The sequence below is a fragment of the Gorilla gorilla genome, chromosome 4 (assembly GCF_029281585.2).
Source record: "Gorilla gorilla gorilla isolate KB3781 chromosome 4, NHGRI_mGorGor1-v2.1_pri, whole genome shotgun sequence".
Classification (NCBI taxonomy): domain Eukaryota; kingdom Metazoa; phylum Chordata; class Mammalia; order Primates; family Hominidae; genus Gorilla; species Gorilla gorilla.
Genome location: NC_073228.2, coordinates 130,328,821 through 130,348,555, shown reverse-complemented (window position 1 = coordinate 130,348,555; position 19,735 = coordinate 130,328,821). Strand labels below are relative to the sequence as shown.

At 41.7% G+C, this 19,735-nt stretch overlaps 1 protein-coding gene across 10 annotated transcripts in view; it reads right to left on the bottom strand.

The window, feature by feature from the left end:
• The window catches only part of GRAMD2B (GRAM domain containing 2B), a 70,970-nt gene that overhangs the window by 17,579 nt on the left and 33,656 nt on the right, over positions 1 to 19,735 (bottom strand). For 3 of the 10 annotated variants that reach the window (XM_004042425.5, XM_055387604.2, XM_055387610.2), the window contains exons 2-6: positions 11,043 to 11,162; positions 10,253 to 10,295; positions 6,771 to 6,882; positions 4,254 to 4,320; positions 3,190 to 3,293 (exon numbers count right to left, since the gene is read on the bottom strand). In XM_004042425.5, coding sequence (XP_004042473.5) covers positions 3,190 to 3,293; positions 4,254 to 4,320; positions 6,771 to 6,882; positions 10,253 to 10,295; positions 11,043 to 11,162 — 446 coding nt within the window. Of the gene's footprint in view, positions 1 to 3,189; positions 3,294 to 4,253; positions 4,321 to 6,770; positions 6,883 to 10,252; positions 10,296 to 11,042; positions 11,212 to 19,735 lie in introns of those variants that run through there. The other 7 variants (XM_055387606.2, XM_004042421.5, XM_019028231.4 and 4 more) reach the window with 4 other exon arrangements.

Here is a 19,735-nt window from a genome sequence, read left to right as displayed (position 1 = left end):
TGTGCTATAAGAATGTATCAAATGGCACAAAGAACAGAAGTTCATGATAATTTATGTTATACCTCTCCAACCAAGTTTGATCTCAAAGGAAAATGGATCACATCACTTCAATCCCTGAAAATAGAGTCGCACACAGCCATGGTAAAATGATCTGACTTCCCCCTTCCCTAGGAACTCACACTCACTTGAACATCTACTTCTTGAAAATGCCTCACATATTCTCAAAGAGATGGGCTTTATGTAAGTACTGCCAGCTTGAAGGAAGCAAATGAGCTTTTTTTTTTTGAGACAGAGTTTTGCTCTTGTTGCCCAGGCTGGAGTGCAATGGTGCAATCTCAGCTCACAGCAACCTCCTTCTCCCAGGTTCAAGTGATTCTCCTGCCTCAGCCTCCCGAGTAGCTGGGATTACAGGCATGCGCCACCACATCCAGCTAATTTTTTTTTTTTTTTTGAGATGGAGTTTCGTTCTTGTTGCCCAGGCTGGAGTGCAGTGGCACGATCTCGGCTCACCGCAACCTCCACCCACTGGGTTCAAGTGATTCTCCTGCCTCAGCCTCCCTAGTAGCTGGGATTACAGGCATGTACCACCATGCCTGGCTGATTTTGTATTTTAAGTAGAGAAGGGGTTTCTCTATGTTGGTCAGGCTGGTCTCAAACTCCTGACCTCAGGTGATCTGCCTGCCTCGGCCTCCCAAAGTGCTGAGATTACAGGTGTGAACCACCGCACCCGGCCACATCCAGCTAATTTTGTATTTTTAGTAGAGATGAGATTTCTCCATGTTGGTCAGGCTGGTCTTGAACTCCCAACCTCAGGTGATCCGCCCGCCTCGGCCTCCCAAAGTGCTGGGATTACAGGCATAAGCCACTGTTCCTGGCCACAAAATGAGCTTTTAACTTTGAATATTTGCATTCACATCTGGGTTTATGAGATGGGCTTATTTATTGCCCTCAATGATCTAGGCTGGAAGACTATGGAAGAACAAGGGGCTAAACCAATCAAGACATTTTCTAAAAACTGTTTGCCAAAGAACTCCACTCACAACATTTTTCAAAGGCAGGAGGTAATTCAGAACTTACAAGTTGGGATAAATTTGGAAAAAAAGAATTTGAGATATACTTAGATGATAATTTTTAAAAAATGAGTCTAATTTTGTTTCTGAGCAACAATACAAACATGCAGTGACAAAGGGCTAGAAATTTAGATTTTTCATAATCTAAGGCATGGAACACCCTTAAGAAGGAGTTTTCAAGCAATTGCTTCATGAGTATAAAATTACAACCAGATAACATTTGTAAAATAAAGCTTAAATCACTTTTCAGTTTGAGCTTAGACAGAATGTGATACGTGCATGTTAATTTTACTGGCATCTGCAAATACCAACAGGCTGACTAAAAAGGTCCGGATTAAATTAAGGCTATACTTTATTAATATTTTTCCAGGGTAAATGATAATATTTTTCCAAGGTAAACTGCTTTAGAAGGGGAACTTGATTAGAAAGTTCCCGTTGTAGAGCAATTGTTTGGGTGCCTTCAGCTCATATTGGACCATGTTGGACTGAGGTCCATTGGCAGTGAGGAAATTCTGCAACATCTCTGAAGCCCAAATCTCCTTTGACACCATCCTTAGAAGGGATGGAACATACAAGTCATTATCATGGTTCTTATTCCCATGCCCTGCTAATTTTCAGTCTCATGCCTCTGTAGGTTACACATTGTAAAAGCAATCTCAGTATATCCATGTCTTCAAAAAACCAGGGTCACTCCTTCTAACTTCTTTTTATCAGTTCTTAGGTAGAAGTAGAACTTTAAAACCATTGCTAGAGTCATATTAGCTTGAAAGTGCACTGACTGCCTTTGTGAATCCCCCATCCCTTAACAAAGACTAATATTTTGTCCATTAGTATCTTCAGTCCCTGCTGCTCTGCTCAGAGATGTTGGCTCTCTATGAATTCCTGAGAACTATATCACATTGATCAGTACTACCCAATCCCCTTCCCCATTCCATGAACAAGACCTTTAATCCAGAAATGTAGAAATATGTGAAATACTGCTTCATATTGCTTTGTATTATACTGATTCAGATAATACTGTCGATCAAATAATGCTTAGCTAAACATAGCTCTATATGATAAAAAATCAATAAAAAAAGAATGTGTTTTACCTAAAGAATAGTATGTTAGCCTCTAGCTCCAACACCAACAAAAGAAAATATTCCTATTAGATTTGTTAAGTGGTCTTTATGCAATTGCCAGTGGTTTTAGAGAGAATATTTAAATAAGGCACATCTACCACTCAAAAAGAAGTTTTAATCAGCGACTTCATGAGTATGAAAGTTGCTTCTTCATAATCATGAATCAGAATGACTGAAAACTCACTAAGGTCATGCAAACCCAAGAAGGTGTTTCTCTGGTGTTATTCTGGAGGCCTGAATGAACTGTGATGTGACATCATAGCTCAAAGGTAAAAAAATGTCAGTGGGATAGAATTATCTTTTCCTTGATAGGCCATAGTCCCATGGTCCCCAGTTGAGAGGGCAGTGCCAATTCCTTTAGGCTGTTCTCCTTAATGCCTCAGGATGTCATGTGTCTCTGCTCCCCCAAATCTATATTTAATAATAATGAAAAGATGTAATATCAGAGTACACTTGGGATTGAGGGTGTCTGACTTACCCAGGCTAGGCCTTAACTGCTCCACTTCCTGCTCATTTTGTGCTGGTGAGGGTACAAAGGGAGTGCTAATAAGTAGCTTATTTATAGGCCTGCTGTCCTAGATATCACTGGTAACTGGTATAAATATGGTATAAAAATTGATGTTTCTTAAAAGAAATGATTTTGGTTTAAATGTATGTCTTTGAAAATCATGGCACACCCTCCATATAAACAACTTTGAGTGCTCTCTGGTGACATCTGAGTAAAAAGGATTTAGGGTATGGTTATGGGTGAGGTACATGTGTATATATGAGGTATATGTGTATAAACAAATGAGTGAGAAAATAATGTTTAGGGAAAAAGGGAAGTTAGTGTCTTCTGGAGGCATTTAGAATGCATAGTATTTGGAATTACAACAAAAGAAACTTGACGTGAATAACCATGATACAAATATCTATAAATATAGCTAAATTTAAGATGATTAATATTTACCATATATAATAAAGTATAGGGTTAGCGTTTTTTTTTTAATTATACCAACCTTTGTGTCTTTTCCAAAGACTTTGGAATGAAAACAGATCCAGTTTTCTGATACAAAGAGCTTTCCTTGGTATAGTATTTCTTTCTGTAGAGCACAGGTAAAGCCTGGGAAAATATACACAGGTACAGCATCATTTAGAATTTCCACTTAAAATAAAAACCGAGTATATATTTTGGTGACTCAAGGATGGGCAGAGATAATACATTCACACTCAAAAGTTTTATTACCTCTTCTTCTGTCATCTTTATGGAAAGAAAGCTGTGGCAACCAGTTTGTTTTTAAGTTCAAAGTCTTACCACCTTCAGTATAAATATCAGAATGAAAAGGCAAATCTACCATTGTACCTGAGAGACCAAGAATGGGGTCTTACAAGTCTCCTCTATTTAGCCTGGTGTGTCACCATGTGCTGATATTAGTACACCTGTTCCCCTTTTCCCCAGTATTTTCAGTAATGACTGTTTTCAAAATAGATGGCCTCACTAGGGGAAGAGCACATAACCCACACCTCCTGTTTAAAGGTCATGGAAGGAACCCAGCATCTTGCCTCAACTTTTGCACATGAAGAGAGGCTAGAATGGAACTTTGGGCCCCTTGATGAACCACTGCAGAGCCTAGTAGGCGTGCTTAACTAGCATGCTGGCCAAGATATTTAGGTGACTATCTCACCCTTCATAGTGGCATCAGCACATGTCTGTCCATGTCTAAGGATGTGAGTTTTCTTTTAGCCTTCTTCTAGTGGCCTCTCTTGCCCCAGGCTTGTTATCCTAAATCTTAAAGCGATGTAACCATGTGCATTTCAGCAATAAATAAAGAAGGGAAGGGTATCACGGAACCATCTTGGATGACTCCATACCCCATGGAGAACTGTTTCTTTTTCTCCTCTGTGATCTTTTCACGCTGCCTGGTGAAAGCTGACTGAAGCTGGTGTTATTGTTATGTTATGACTTTCAGAAACCTGATCCCCTTGGTGACTCAGTCCATGGACTATGCCCTTTTTCTTCCCCAAAACTAATGACCAACTTTTCAAATATGTAGCTTAAAAAGTCAAACAGGTCAGAACTTACTTTGCTTCAGTGGTTCCTCCGTTGGGACACTAAGAAACAACTTGTGAAAGTGCATATTGGCCTTGTACTACAATGAGAACAAAATATAAGCATCACCATTCTCACTTTCTTGTGAAACATCACAAATTCAACTTCAACAACAAATTTTCCCTCCCTTAATAGTATCTTTAGGAATTCCTTCTCACTGATCTTACAGTCTCTGACACAAGCCTTCAGTAAAACAGTGAAAGTCTGGGCACACAGTTTCATTTTCTAACAAGTTTAATGCTTTGCTGGTTGGATATAATGATGCAGCTGCTGGTCAGCCTACTGCCGAGGTAACAGGGCTGGAGGACAAAGATGTCCCTGATGAGAAATGGGATGAAATTCTAAGGAATCTCATTAGGGAAGGTACTGGATCCCAGGTACTAAAGGTACCAGTGAGTACTCTCAGAAGAGTACAGTGGTTCAAAGCTTTGTAGTCAGGTAAACCTGAGTTGAAGTCTTGGCTGTAGTGGCTCTAGCTCTTGGTGTGTGACCATGGCTTAGTCACTTAATCTCCCTGGGCCTTGGTTTCCTCTTCTGTACCAGAGGGCAAAAACAGTACCTGCCTCAAGGGATGCCATGAGGCTTAAATGGGATAATACATGTAAAGGACCTATAGTCTAAGGCAACATATGGCCACTCTTCCTACTGTATTATTGTGAAGGCATTTCCTTAGCCAGTGACAGGAGTAGGATGCAGTAGTAGGCTACTGACAAGACAAGTAGGATTTCATACAAAGACTTCACTCTCCAGGGCAGCAGAAGGCCCAAGACCATGACAGCTGTAAATCACTTCATCTTCAAGGGCTCTGTTTTCACAACTGTGACAATAACAATGGATAGCCAGCAATTTACAGCTTGTAAAACACTTTCACCTGCATCATATAGCTATTAAGAGTAGAGATGTTAGCTGGATGTGGTGGCATGTGCCTGTAGTCCTAGCTACTCGGGAGGCTGAGGCAGGAGGATCTCTTGAGCCCAGGAGTTCAAGCCTGCAGCGAACTATGGGGTAGAACTCGATCCTCCCTCCACAGGATCAGTCTGCCTCATAGGATGCTTCTGAAGAAAAATTCTTATAAGGAGAATGGGTAGGAGGCCCTGGATGGCTTTATTATCCAAACCAAGAGTGGTCTCAATGGCAAAACTGGCCCTGTTTTGCCATAAAGAACTACAGACCAGGTCATCAAGATGATAGATGGTCCCTGCAAGTCAACTATTTTACAGATAAACTCCTTATAGAAAGATACCTTGATTAAAGCTAGGTGTTCTATGGCTTCACTGAGCTTTTGTTTTCAATGGCTACAGTGAGCAGTGGTTGCACGCTTGATTTAAAATATGCTAGGCCATAAACTCTTCAAAAATGTCAACGTAATAAATGGCAAAAAAGGTAGTGGGGCTGCTTTCAATTAAAAGGGACATAGCAGGCTGAGTGCGGTTGCTCATGCTCGTTATCGCAGCATTTTGGGATGCAGAGGTGGGTGGATCGCCTGAGGCCAGGAGTTTGAGATGAGCCTGGCTAACACGGCAACACCCTGCCTGTATTAAAAATACAAAAATTAGCTGGGTGTGGTGGTGCACATCTGTAATCCCAGCTACTCAGATGGTTGAGTCATGAGAATCACTTAAACCCGGGAGGTGGAGGTTGCAGTGAGCCAAGATTGTGGCACTGCACTCCAGCCTGGGCAACAGAGCAAGACTCTGTCTCGAAAAAAAAAAAGAAAAGACATAGCAATTACATGCAGTATGTGACTCTTGACTGGATCCTGGAGAGGAAAAAAACACCTTTATAAAGGATATTTATTACTGGGACTACTATGGAAATTCAAAAGTGAATTTTGTATTAATAATATGTTAATACATTTCATATTTAAATTTCTTGGGTGTGCCGATGGTTTTTGGTTTAGCTCTTAGGAAACACATATTCAAGTATTTAGAGGGGTGAAGAATTAAGAAAAACCCCAAACTCCTGTCCCCAGCACATGCATCACACTCTCTGATGACATAGAACTAGGCTTTGTTTCCTATCTGGGTATATTTTAAAGCAGAACCAAAACTAGTTCTGGAGAAGAATCCTGACCCTGTTCAAAGGTCTAACTCCTCTGTGTGCAGTTGGCTGGCCTACTACTATTCAGGCAGGTGCCTTATCAGACTCTTCAATTTCAGTACAAGGATGTCACAACTCCCCTTGTCCTGCCAATTATTGGATAAGCACATGACTTTGTGTTGGTCCCTGATCTCTGGGTATCTGTCAGAGTTCGAGGCCACAGCATGGAACTCACCATCATGCAATGTGCTGAAAAATGAGTTGTGGAATATAACGTTGCTGAAAAATGGACTGGAGGAACTGCTGCCTGTTTGTTCTTCTAAATTCTCTAAACTCTATACCTGTATTAGTCTTGACCAGCAGGAAGGTGCATACTTGGGTTCCTTCTTGTCACTGGCTTCAATAGCCCTGTCACCCTCTAAGACAATACAAATTCCATTCTCAAATTACCTGGCTGGAAGATGAAGACTTTTTTCTTTCAGTCTTAGGGTCATTTTTGCTTTCTGTTTTACAGTCGTTCTTATCACTTGCTAAAGAGGCACCATCAAAACTGGATTTTGACCTAAAGAAAGAAAGTCCAGGGTGTCTATAAGATAATTTTTTTTTTTTTGAGACAGTTTTGCTCTGTTGCCCAGGCTGAAGTGCAGCAGCATGATCACGGTTCACTGCAACCTCACCGTCCAGGACTCAAGCGATCCTCCCACCTCAGCCTCCTGAGTAGCTGGGACTACAGGTGCGTGCCACCATGCCCAGCTCATTTTTTTCTAGAGATGGGGTTTCACCACGTTGCCCAGACTGGTCTTGAACTCCCGGACTTAAGCAATCTACCTGCCTCGGCTTCCCAAAGTGCTGGGATTATTGCACTTTGAGATACATTTTTCATTAATTTATTGTAATAAATCTTGATTATTATACTATCTTCTAAGAAAACCTGACATTTGTTTTTCTTTTCTGGATATCAAAAATCATTCATGATACTCTGAGAGCATTTACACAGCACATGCTTTAGGACACTGCAATGATTTCATCAGGCTGTAATCAAAAACTGTAGAAATAGTAACTTACAGAGGGTGAAATAACAATCAAGTTGTGAAAATAATTACATCATTTTAAAACTAAACTATTTTAATCAGTGTTTAAAAAGGAATACTTGAGGCAAATTACTAAATAGTATTGCAGCTATAGTTCAATCAAAGAATATTTTTGTTTCAGAATTCCACTAATATTTAACAAGTATTAATTGAGTGGGGCATTGTATTAAATGTCTTGGGGCCCATAACACAGTTTGTATCCTTAAGGCGCCTGTGTACGCATGCATCAAAGACTTTTTTAAAAAGGCAGTACATGATTTAGCACCAAAAAAAATACATATTATAGGAGTTAGGAGAAGCTATGGAGCCAATAAGTCTAACAGGAGGTAAGAGAAGAGGAAAACACACCAGGCACAGTGGCTCATGCCTGTAATCACAGCACTTTGGGAGGTCAAGGTGGGCGGACCACCTGAGGTCAGGAGTTTGAGACTGGCCTGGCCAACATAGCGAAATCCCATCTCTATTAAAAATACAAAAATTAGCTGGGCATGATGGTGGGCGCCTGTAGTCCCAGCTACTCGGGAGGCTGAGGCAGAAGAATCGCTTGAACCTGGGAGGCAGAGGTTGCAGTGAGCTGATATTGCACCACTGCACTCCAGCCTGGGGGACAGAGCAATATTCTGTCTCAAAAAAAAAAAAAAAAAGTTAAATTAAAAAAAGTAAATAAATAGAAGAGGAAAACAATAGAATAATGTGGGCTTAAAATGCTGGGCCTAACAGGATAAGCAAGAACTGGGTATGAGGAAAAGAGACAAAACATCCCAGAGTGGTAATACAATAAAAGTGAAATCAGAATAAAAAAAATGAAACCACAAAACATGTTTGAAGCCAAGTCTTCCTTTTTCCTGTTAAGCACAGAGGTCAGAGCTCCAGAGTTTCCTTCTAAGATGATTCTAGTCCTGGTTTCCCATTTTAGTGGATGTGTACATTTGTACGTATCTTCAACCCTACGGCTAAACGCAGTCATTTCAAAGTAGAATGCATGGATGATTTTTGGAGTTATATATATGAATAAGTTTTATGATTATGAAGTTGCTTTAATGTTTATTGGGAGGAAATGACACATAAAATCCATGATTTCACAATATTATTCCTTAAAATGAGGTTCAGTTAAAAAAAATTGGTTCAAAGTGGATTTAAGAACAATCTGAAGTAATTCAGGTGGTACATGGGTGTCACAGAGAAACAGAAAGGACTGAAGTTAGAGAATTATGCTCTGGTTTTCTCAGCTGTGAAAAGATGGACTATATGATGTCCTAGGCCTCTTCTAGCCACTACAGTGTATGACTCCACAATGCTGAAATCACAGGGCAAATACCCCTCAGCAGTTCAAGGTAAATGAGTTTAATTTCAGATACAGGCCATTGAAGCTATTCACAGACATAAATTCCCTGGGAATTCTAGGGATTACATTTTTTTGGAAGCTATGAAAAAACATTTGTTCTCTATTTGAAAATAAAATTATCTGTACAAATGTCAACTTGCCTTTTATTTATATTATTCACAGATTTGAATTCATCACCTCTACTGATTCCCATTAATAAATGTTAATGGAATGGGCAAGGAAATGATCCAACCTTTTGAAGATCCATGGACTGCAAGCAAATATGACTAGTAGGGTGGCTCTACCCTTGATAATTTCAAAAGGCACAAGCAATAAGGGGGTTCATCTGCATGACACTGGCCCCTGTGGACAGGGTATGTATGTATATAATATGGATTTCTTTGGGTCTTTTCAACCCTGTTATTCTCACTTCCTACAGGTGACAAGAAGCCCAGTGCAAAATGAAAATGTGGGGTCCTTTATATAAAAATTATTAATTAATAAAAACAAAATAAAAACAAGTAAAAATTATTAATTAATAATTTTTATATAGAGACAAAGTCTCACACTGTTGCTGAGGCTGGAGTGGCACAATCTCGGCTTACTGCAACCTCCACTTTCTGGGTTCAAGCGATTCTCCTGCCTCAGCCTCCTGAGTGCATGCACTACCACACCCGGCTAATTTTTTATTTTTAGTAGAGATGGGGTTTCACCATGTTAGCCAGGCTGGTCTCAAGCTCCTGACCTCAAGTTATCCGCCCACCTCAGCCTCTCAAAGTGCTAGGATTACAGGTGTGAGCCACCGTGCCCGGCCCCCTTACATAAAAATTATTAAGCATTTCTGGATAGCAAGAGGGGAACATTAAACCAAATGTGGGCCCTTTCCAACTGCAGGAACTGCATGCCCATGAAGTTTAGCAAGCATGCCCTGTGAGAGTGTATTATTATTACTGAAGCCTGGGGAAGTTGGAGTAAAACCAACAGTGTTTTTAAGGTGCCTGCTGTAGTCAGCCAACAGTGGTAAAAGACATGAGAAATAATGTGCCTTGTGCCTTTGTGAAGAGAAGCATTAGGTGAGGCTTTGAGGCGAAACAACTAGAGGAAAAAAAATTGTTAAAGTGAGATGCTGGCCAGGTGCAGTGGCCCATGCCTGTAATCCCAGCACTTTGGGAGGCCGAGGCCAGTGGATCACCTGAGGTCAGGAGTTCAAGACCAACCTGGTCAACATGGTGAAACCCTGTCTCTACTAAAAGTACAAAAATTAGGTGGGCATGGTGGTGCATGCCTGTAGGCCCAGCTACCAGGGTGGCTGAGGGAGGAGAATCGCTTGAACCTGGGAGGCGGAGGTTGCTGTGAGCTGAGAATGTGCCACTGCACTCCAGCCTGGATGACAGAGCGAGACTCCGACTGGAAAAAAAAAAAAAGTGAGATGCCACAAAACAGCATGCAAGAAAGATGGAGAGATAATTGGGAATTAGAGTCAGAATAGGAAAATTTCGGGAGGAGTTAAGACTTACTCTTGGTCCTGAATGAAGCATAGATTTGGAGAGAAGATATGGGCTGGGAAGCCAGGAAGGAAGCAAAAAGCGGAGTTAATAATCTTTTAGCAGAGACCAAAAGAAGTAGAAGGTAGCAGTTCTAAAAGTTCTAATAATGGTGAAGGACCACAATGATTTCTGTACTCAGTTTAGATAAACTGCACTCACCCATCACACACTGTTGGTTTAACCGCTATCTTTTAAGTGCCCCAAAGCAACTTTAGTCTCTACCAACTTTAGTCTCTACCAAATGGTAGTTGGTGCCTCTGAGAAAGATGAGGCTACAGCTACACATCTCAAAACCACCTCTCCCCTCCGGCCCCACAACCAAACCAACCCTCCCTCTTAGTCTGTCACAGGAAACTGGTGGCCTGGTGGGTCCCCAGGATGGGGATTCTTTTCCTCGGCTTTTTTCACGGCCCCTAGGAAAGTGAGACACCAGGTGTGCACACCCAAGGCTGGGCAGACACTCCAACCTGGCCAGCCTTCCCAGCTTTCTAAACATATGCCTGAGAGGGGTCCACCCTGGCCTCATCACTTAGCAAAATCAGCGCTTTCAGAAAGGTGCAGATGCTCTGCTGAAGGCTGGGGCAGGAGGGAGAAAAAGATGCTGCCTGGGTATCAAGGAAAAATGCTCATTCTTTCTCAGGAGTATTAGTTGTCTATAGTATTAATACATCCTCACTCTTAACAAAAAACCCCTGCTCCTCCTGTAACGCCCTCTCCCCAAAAGACAAAAGAGAACAAAGAGAGTCAGCGGAGGACTTACCATAGGCTAATGATTTTCTTCTGGTCTGGGGAGTCCGCCTCCACAGATGGGGTAGGGGATTGGGCTGTTGGCGACCTGCAGGCTTTCTTTTTCTCCTCCACACCATTCTCAGCCTCTGAGCTGAAGAAGAAAGGAAACCGCTTCACTTTAGACATTCAGAGAGAGGTAGCTGGAAGGAAAACGATGAAGTAACATGGTTTTCTAGAGAATGGAATGATTTTCATTCCTCACTGATAGGCTAGTTAACTTTGACAGCGAGGCCCTTTCCCAATCTCCATTCTAACCCCTTGCCTGGTGTCCCAACGGCAGTAGCTGCAGGTCACACCTGTTTCACTTGTAAATGCCAGACTGTGTGGACTTGCTGGCTCCCAGGTCTGTGCTGCCCAGCTCTGCTCTGCATGGGCTGTGCTGGGGCAGCAGATCACCTGGAGGCTGGGAGCGCCCTGCACACACACACACGCACATGTACACACGCTCACGTGTGGCCTCCTGCAGGTGTGAGCCTTCCTGCTGGGAACCCCCACCCCTTTTGTTTGCATTTCTCTTATGTCACTTACACGTTGTTTAACCAAGCAGTTCCCTAAGCAATTTACAGTCTCTAATCTTTACAACCACCCAGACTAGGTAGGAATTACTACCCTCATTTTACAGATGAGGAATCTGAGGCTCTTGCTATCTTGCCTAAGTTCAGAGAGCTAGCATCTATCTTACTTGAGATTCAAACTTAGTATGTCTGTCTGCAAAACCTTTGTGTTCTCTCTCTCCATTCATCCCCCCAACCACCTACTCATCCATTTATCCTCATAATGAACTCTTCAGTGTGAGAGCTCCAGGGCGGAGTGGGAATCTTACTCATCTTTGTCTTAACCACGGGGTCTAGGATAGTGTTGACTTACAGTCATGATCAATAGGCTTTGGAAAAACTAGGTCTGACCTTGGTAAAAGAGAAGGTGGAAGGGAGTAGAGGGGAAGGTGAGTCAAGAAGGTTTGTGCTTAGAACCAACAAACAGAGGACAACCAGCTTGGGGGATGCAGAGGTGAGTTCCCTCAGTCGGCTGGTGAAGATCTCTTGGGAAGCAGGGGAAACCACTTCCAATGGGAAAGTGGGAAAGGAAGGGATGTTGAAGGAAGAATACAAAATGTTATTTATGGATCAGAACTTCTTTGGTGTGTCAGCTCAGTAAAACACAAACGATACTTCTGAGGATGTGAGGACTCCATGGAGACTGAGCCTAAAGAAAGACATGTTAAGATGGCATTGCTATGAGAGATTAGCTAATCTTCACTTTCATTTACCACCTATTTGGTAGTCTCACCTGCATATGACTGTGCAGGCCAGAAATGCCACTGGATAGTTTAAGCTGTGTGGTTGCTTTGCTGATCACTTTTCACAGCATATGAAAATTGCAGCCTAGGCGAGGAGTCCTATTGTAGTGTCAGCATCAAGGCCAGTATATCTGACAAGGGTATCTAACTAATAACACCTACAGATGGTTGATGCTCTTTTTTTTTTTTTTTTGAGATGCAGTTTCACTCTGGTTGCCCAGGCTGGAGTGCAGTGGCACAATCTCGGCTCACTGCAACCACTGCCTCCTAGGTTCAAGAGATTCTCCTGCCTCAGCCTCCCGAGTAGCTGGGATTACAGGCGCACGCCACCATGGCTGGCTAATTTTTGTATTTTTAGTAGAGACGGGGTTTTGCTATGTTGGCCAGGCTGGTCTCGAACTCCTGACCTCAGGTGATCTGCCCACCTTGGCCTCCCAAAGTGCTGGGATTACAGGCGTGAGCCACTGCACCTGGCCAAATGGTTGACGCTCTTAATTTTGTGGTAAGCATTTCTTTTTTCCTAGTAGATACATATCTGAGGACAGAGGTCCAACCTTCTATTTCTTCAATTCTTCTCAAAGTACTTAAAACAGTTACATACATTAAAAGGGCTCAGTCCATAACAGAATTGCATTGTGTGACAAAGGTACATGGAAGGCTGAGGCATTGAAATATTATTAGGAAAACCCTGTTTTGGTTTAAAATAATAATTGGACTTTATTAAACTTAGCACCAAGTTTAATTTGTGGACTCAAAGAATTTTAGAATAGTTAAGAGGCCCTAAAGCACATCTCTGCCTTTTTTCACTTCCCCCAAGACACAAACACATTATCTCTTTTCTTCAACAGATTCAGGCAGAAATCTACTTGAGAAGCCCTCTTTAAGTAGAGACTGGGTATAGAACTTCAATAATCCATCTCAACATTTATTCAGATATTTACTGGATTTTATGCAGGATCAGATGAAGACTTAGAGGGAGAGCTGGAGCTGTCCTATACAGCATCTTTGTGTACAGAGAGCCACTCTGCAAAAGGTGCTCCTGGCACAGATAAGGTGCTTCTTGCTCTGGGCAGAAACAGCCCAGCACCAAGGTCAGAAGGCAGCAAAACTGAGGCTAGATTTCAGCTCCTCTTTGACCCTGACCCATCTTGGTCAGGCATTTGTGTGCAGTGCAGGTGACTTAAGTGCTTAACCACATAAGGTGGTCCTGTTTCGGGACCCCTAGCTTAGCACTGAAAAGATTACAGTGCATGCCTCTATATTGTCCTACTCAAACAATGTCTTTCAAGGATGGAACATACAGTGTACTCAAAGTAGCTTTTTTCTACATACTCTCCACTTCACTTCTCCTTCAACTTGTGTCTTGTCTTCAGCACTGGTTCTCTCCTTGAAGGCCCTAGCCAGGGGACACATCTTCCACACTGCTTAAAAGTCTCTATGCTACCTGCTGATTTTATAATTCACTAGGCATCTAATTAATTAATACCTTGTACTGGTACCTTTTCTCCCAAAAATCTTAGTTATCCAGCACTAAACCAAGTTCCTTAAAGGCAGGGAATATCTGTTTTTTTCCCACAGCACTCAGCTCAGCATTTGCTCACAGCGGTCATTTATATGTTCAATGATATGGATTAATTATGTAGTATCTCAAAGAGGAAGTGAAATTCATCTACGAGTCAATTTGATCTTAGGTTTTTGCTTAAAGATGCTACAGGCTCAAGCAAGTTAATTCCTCACACAGGCAAGATTATTCCTGCAAGCATCCCTTACCTTGGAGGTCTTGTCAGCAGCAGACTGAAACTATGTAGAATTCAAGCAGCAGAGGCTAGCGTGTGTTTGAGTGAGCAGTGTGGGAGGGGAAATGGAATGCTTCCTCAAGGCCTTTTGGAAACTTTTAAGTTACTGTCAATGAAGCTGAACCAGGCCACTTAGTAACTTTAAAGTTATGGTCAACGAAGCTGAACAGGTTTCATTTAAATCATGAAAATAAGGAAATCAGTTTTTATTTATTTTTTAACCAGAAGACAAAGCCCTGTTACGGACTTTGACTAAAAGAGTCAACTGAAAAAACAAACCAAAAAACCAATCCTCCTTTTTCAACAAATATTTACTGGACTCGTCCCTGCTGTCAGGGTGCTCAGAGCTTTGTAGGTGAGACAGGTAAGTGAGCTGGCAGGTGTAAGTATCCACAGAAGCAGTAGAAAATGCTGGAGACACAGGACCAACCTTTACTTGGCCTTGGCAGGTTATTTCTCCTCCCATCTCCAACCCACTTTAAGCATCAGTTATGGTCCCTGCCTGAAAGGTTTTTAGTAGAAATTTCAAAGCAGTGAGACAGTCATGCTTATAACAACTAAACCTGACTTCACCTATTAGCGGACAGCATTTTTATTTTTATTTATTTTTTTTTTGAGGTGGAGTTTCACTCTTGTCACCCAGGCTGGAGTGCAATGGCGTGATCTCTGCTCACTGCAACCTCCACCTCCCAGGTTCAAGTGATTCTCCTGCCTCAGTCTCCTGAGTAGCTGGGATTACAGGTGCCTGCCACCATGTCTGGCTAATTTTTGTATTTTTAGTAGAGACGGGGTTTCGCTGTGTTGGCCAGGCTGGTCTCGAACTCCTGGCCTCAAGTGATCCACCTGCTTCGGCCTCCCAAAGTGCTGGGATTACAAAGCATAAACCACCATGCCCGGCCAGGGAACAGCATTTTTATTAGTGGCTAGGAAAATCTTGTTTCAATAAAACACTGCCACACACTGTTACACAATTTATAAATGCAAAAACAGGTTGTACGATCCCTATCAGCCATCTAATATTTGTCACTTCCCAGACCTCATTAGTTTGATGATGACTTAAATTCTCATTTCACAATTTTTCAGAATTAGAACTCTTATGTGGAGTCAAGTATCATTCCTGCTGGAGATAGTCTCTGTGAGTTTCAGCTAAACTCAATACGCCTTTCTCTTGTCACATCACTGGCCCTTTGCCACTCCTTCTGGGAATATATTGTATTCAGGCACATCACATGCAAGTCCAAGTAAATAAGTAGCTGAGGGTAGAAGCTATGATTAAGCTGTGTCTCAGGTGAAGGAAAACAAGTGTTTCACTGTGGTTCAGTCCAAGAAGGTGTGTTCCCTTCTAATTACAGTGATGAGTCCCTGCGTTTGAGTCTACCCACATGTTAATCTAAGCTAAAGGCATAAAAAAAATCACTAAGCTTCCTTATGGTAGTAGAAGTAGAGGTAGTTTTACATCTACGATTATTTTTTAAAAAGTCTCTGATCATTTTAAAGCCACAGTCTTGACCAACAAAGGTTTAGAAGTGTCTTGAAGATAGGATATGTTTCATCAGAGGGTCTTCATAGAATAAATGCCTGGCAATGGGATTGTTGTGGTCATGGGTGGGTCTGTGAAAGTAGAGTGTTCCTGAAACTGTAGTGAAAACCATGTTGGCACCTGGATTCACCAAGATCTGGGGCCTCATAGATGCTTGTTTTTGGAGTGCTGCCTATTCAGTGGCTCCGTGGCTGGCAGACACAGGCCACAATACTTGGGAAGCAAAGAGTTGGGCTATAGAGATGGAAGAGGGCTGGACAGCAGCCATAGTACAAATAAAGAGAGGCCTCACAGTGACCAAAAGAAGGAAATAGAATGGAGTGCGGAAGTGCAGGAGTGAGCAATGGAGACAGGATGGCTGGGAAACCCTTTAGCTTTTCCAATTTCATAAACTCAGAATCTCCCAAATTAGATTTTTACAAGTCAAGAAGAATGATCTTCCATTTACAATTCTGATGCATTTATTTTTGTTTGGACAACTATAAATTTCATTTATCTATCTACATATTTATTTCTGAATAGGCGCTATAAGCATAAGTATAAAATTTAAAAGTTACCAATGGAAAAACAAATTTTCTTTTTACCCCTGTTTCATGGTGACCCAGTTTCTCTCCACAAAGGCACCTACTCTTCCCAGCAACTTGTGTGTCCTTCCTGGGAGAGACTGTGCATATGTAAACGTGTGCATTTTTGAACCACAAATGATAGACAGCATGCTATTCTACACCTTGCTTTTTTTTTTTTACTTATTGTATCTTGGTGTTCTTTCAGTACCCATAGATCTTCCTCATACTTTTTAATGACTGCATAAAGTTCCATTGTAAGGATGAAATGTTATTTAACCATTTCCTTACTGATGGGGCATGTAGGTGTATTTCAGTCTTCTGCAAATACTAACAACATTGCAACAAATGTCCTTATATGTTTATTACATGTGTGAATAATTTTCTGGAAATGGAACTGCTGCGTCAAAAGGTATGATAGAAAAGATGTTACAGCTATTGCCAAATTGCCCTCGGTAGACATTTTGTGATGCATACCCAAATATTCAACAGTGTCTATATCTTCTCACTAATAAAGTGTTAGCCTTAAAAATATATATATTTTGAAGTACCTAGCATAATAGCTGGCACACAAAATAACAATCATCATTTTAATCATGACTAGTGCTAAACTTTTTGATCTTTGCAAATGTAAAAGGTTAAAAAATATTCCACTACAGTTTCATTTGCATTTTCTTCTTAAGAGTAAAGCTGAGTGTATTTCCATATATCTAAGTGCTTATTAAAATTTTCTTGTTTTGTGAATTAGCTGTTTGTATGTACATTTTGCCAATTTATCTAATGGGTTGTTGATTGAAACATTTAGTATAAACTATTCTTACCATAATTGCATCACAGATTCTTAGTAAAATCCTACAGTTGACTTTTAAAATAAATAATCTTAAACATTTAGAAAAGTTAAGTGGAAGCCAGGTATGGTGGCATGTGCCTATAGTTCCAGCTACTCTGGAGGCTAATGTGGGAGGACGGACTGAGGCCAGGAGTTTGAAACCAGCTTGGGCAACATAGAGAGACCCCATCTCAAAAAAAAGTTAAGTGGATATTAGCGGTTGGCATGACATTAAAATAAAACATTAATGACAAACTAGTTTTGTTATTGATAGATTTATTAGCAGATGGATAAAAGAGTGTCAAAAATATGGTATTCTCTAATTTCAGCAAAACCTTCAATGAAATGTGACAGGCTTTCAGTTCAGGATGGAGAATGGGAGCACAAATGTTTGCTTCTCCTTTCTTTCTAAGGCCTTTAAAATGAATATCTACAAAAGAAGTGATAATCCTGCTATAGTGGAGGGAAACCATCAACAGAAGACTGATTTCTGAAACTTTCTGAAATATGGAAAAACGGAAAGCAGAAAGTAAAGTACAATATTTACTCATGCAGCAAAGCAAGGGAAGCCATAATCTTGAATATAGGTATCAATGGGGGATAAGAAAACACCGACCCGTTTGTCAGAAGTCCAGTGAGGTGCTATAGGAGGAGTGGGTGAGAAGTTTCCGAAAACACTAGATTTAATTAAAGACGTGGCTGTGAGAAATCTTGACACTTCCTCCTCACTCTCCCTGGCTCAGACCCAAATTACAGGCAGTTAAGAGGGAAAAGCATCAGAGGGGTCATTGCTAAAATAACTGAACAACTTGGGTGCAGGAAACTGTGGTAACTAGTTATATATAACCATGGCAGCTAGTTATATATAACTGTGGTAGCTAGTTATGGAGCCCCAGAGTAAATCCTCATCCTTCCATTTTGAATATGGTAGTCCCAGGAAAAGTGCCAACTCCCTATCCATGAACGTACAAAGATGAGGAGCAGCTACTCCAGTCCCTTATTATTTTTTCTCTAGTCCCTCATTCTTTTTTTTTTGTTTGTTTTGAGATGGAGCCTCACTCTGTCGCTCAGGCTGGAGTGCAGTGCAGTAACGCAATCTTGGCTCACTGCAACCTCTGCCTCCCGGGTTCAAGTGATTCTCTTGTCTCAGCCTCCTAAGTAGCTGGGATTACAGGCGCACAACACCATGCCTGGCTAATTTTTATATTTTTCTTAGAGACAGGGTTTCACCATGTTGGCCAGGCTGGTCTTGAACTCCTGACCTCAAGTGATCCACCTGCCTTTACCTCTCAAAGTGCTAAGATCATAGGCACAAGTCACTGTGCCCGGCCCAGTCCCTCATTCTTAAACATGAAATAACAACCAAGGATTGCCATTCCTTTGAAGAAAACTTGAAGTCTGAAAGAAAAGACCAAGATGAACCAACAAGAAAGTAAAATCCCAGGGAAACTGGCTTTAGTGAACAGATGAAAACAAAAGACAAATATGCAAACAAGAAAAACAAAATCTAAATCCTACGAATTAATGTCTTCAGAGAAAGAAGGTAGCACCCATGAAAAAGAATCACAATGTTATGGAGAAGGAAACCCTATTTATCCCCCAATTTTTTCAGAGTCCAAATCCTTGCAATAGCCTATCAGGCACTTCAGGACCTGACCCACACACCTCCCCGATCCTCTCTTCTCCTTCCCTCACCCTAGTCCAGCCCCACTCCAAGCCCCCATGAGAAACCTGTGCCCTAGTATTCCCTCTGCCTGGGATGCTGTACCCCAGTTAGCCAAGTGACTCTCTCCCTTTAAGATTTAACTTGAATGTCACCTTCTCAATGATATATATACAATTTTTTCCCCCCGAGACAGAGCCTTGCTGTATTGCCCAGGCTGGAGTGCAGTGGTGCAATCTTGGCTCACTGCAACCTCCGCCTCCCAGGTTCAAGTGATTCTTCTGCCTCAGTCTCCTAAGTAGCTGGGATTACAGGCACGTGTCACCATGCCTGGCTAATTTTTGTATTTTTAGAGGCAGGGTTTCACTATGTTGGCCAGGCTGGTCTCGAACTCCTGAGCTCAGGTGATCTACCTGCCTGGGCCTCCCAAAGTGCTGGGATTACAGGTGTGAGCCACAGTGCCTGGCCAAGACCTATATATTTAACCAAAAGAGATAAAGCATTAAGGGACCAAAGTAAGATAGCATCAAGATACCAAAATTCAAAAACAGAATAAGTATAAGAGGGAAAAACATGACATGTGTCAGCCAGGCACTTCTGCAAGCTCCACCTCCCAGGTTCATGCCATTCTCTTGCTTCAGCCTCCCGAGTAGCTGGGACTACAGGCGCCTGCCACCATGCCCGGGTAATTTTTTGTATTTTTAGTAGAGACAGGGTTTCACCGTGTTAGCCAGGATGGTCTCGATCTCCTGACCTTGTGATCTGCCTGCCTCGGCCTCCCAAAGTGCTGGGATTACAGGCGTGAGCCACTGTGCCCGGCCTCAGCCAGGTACTTCTATATCAAATGGATAGGCATTCTAAACTGAAAAAGAGAGAAGACATTATTAAAGAAAAAACAAAGGGGGAGGTAAAATGGCAGCGGTTACTAATTTCTTACCCTAAAAAGTGGGGAGTCAAAGTGATTTCATTAGAAATT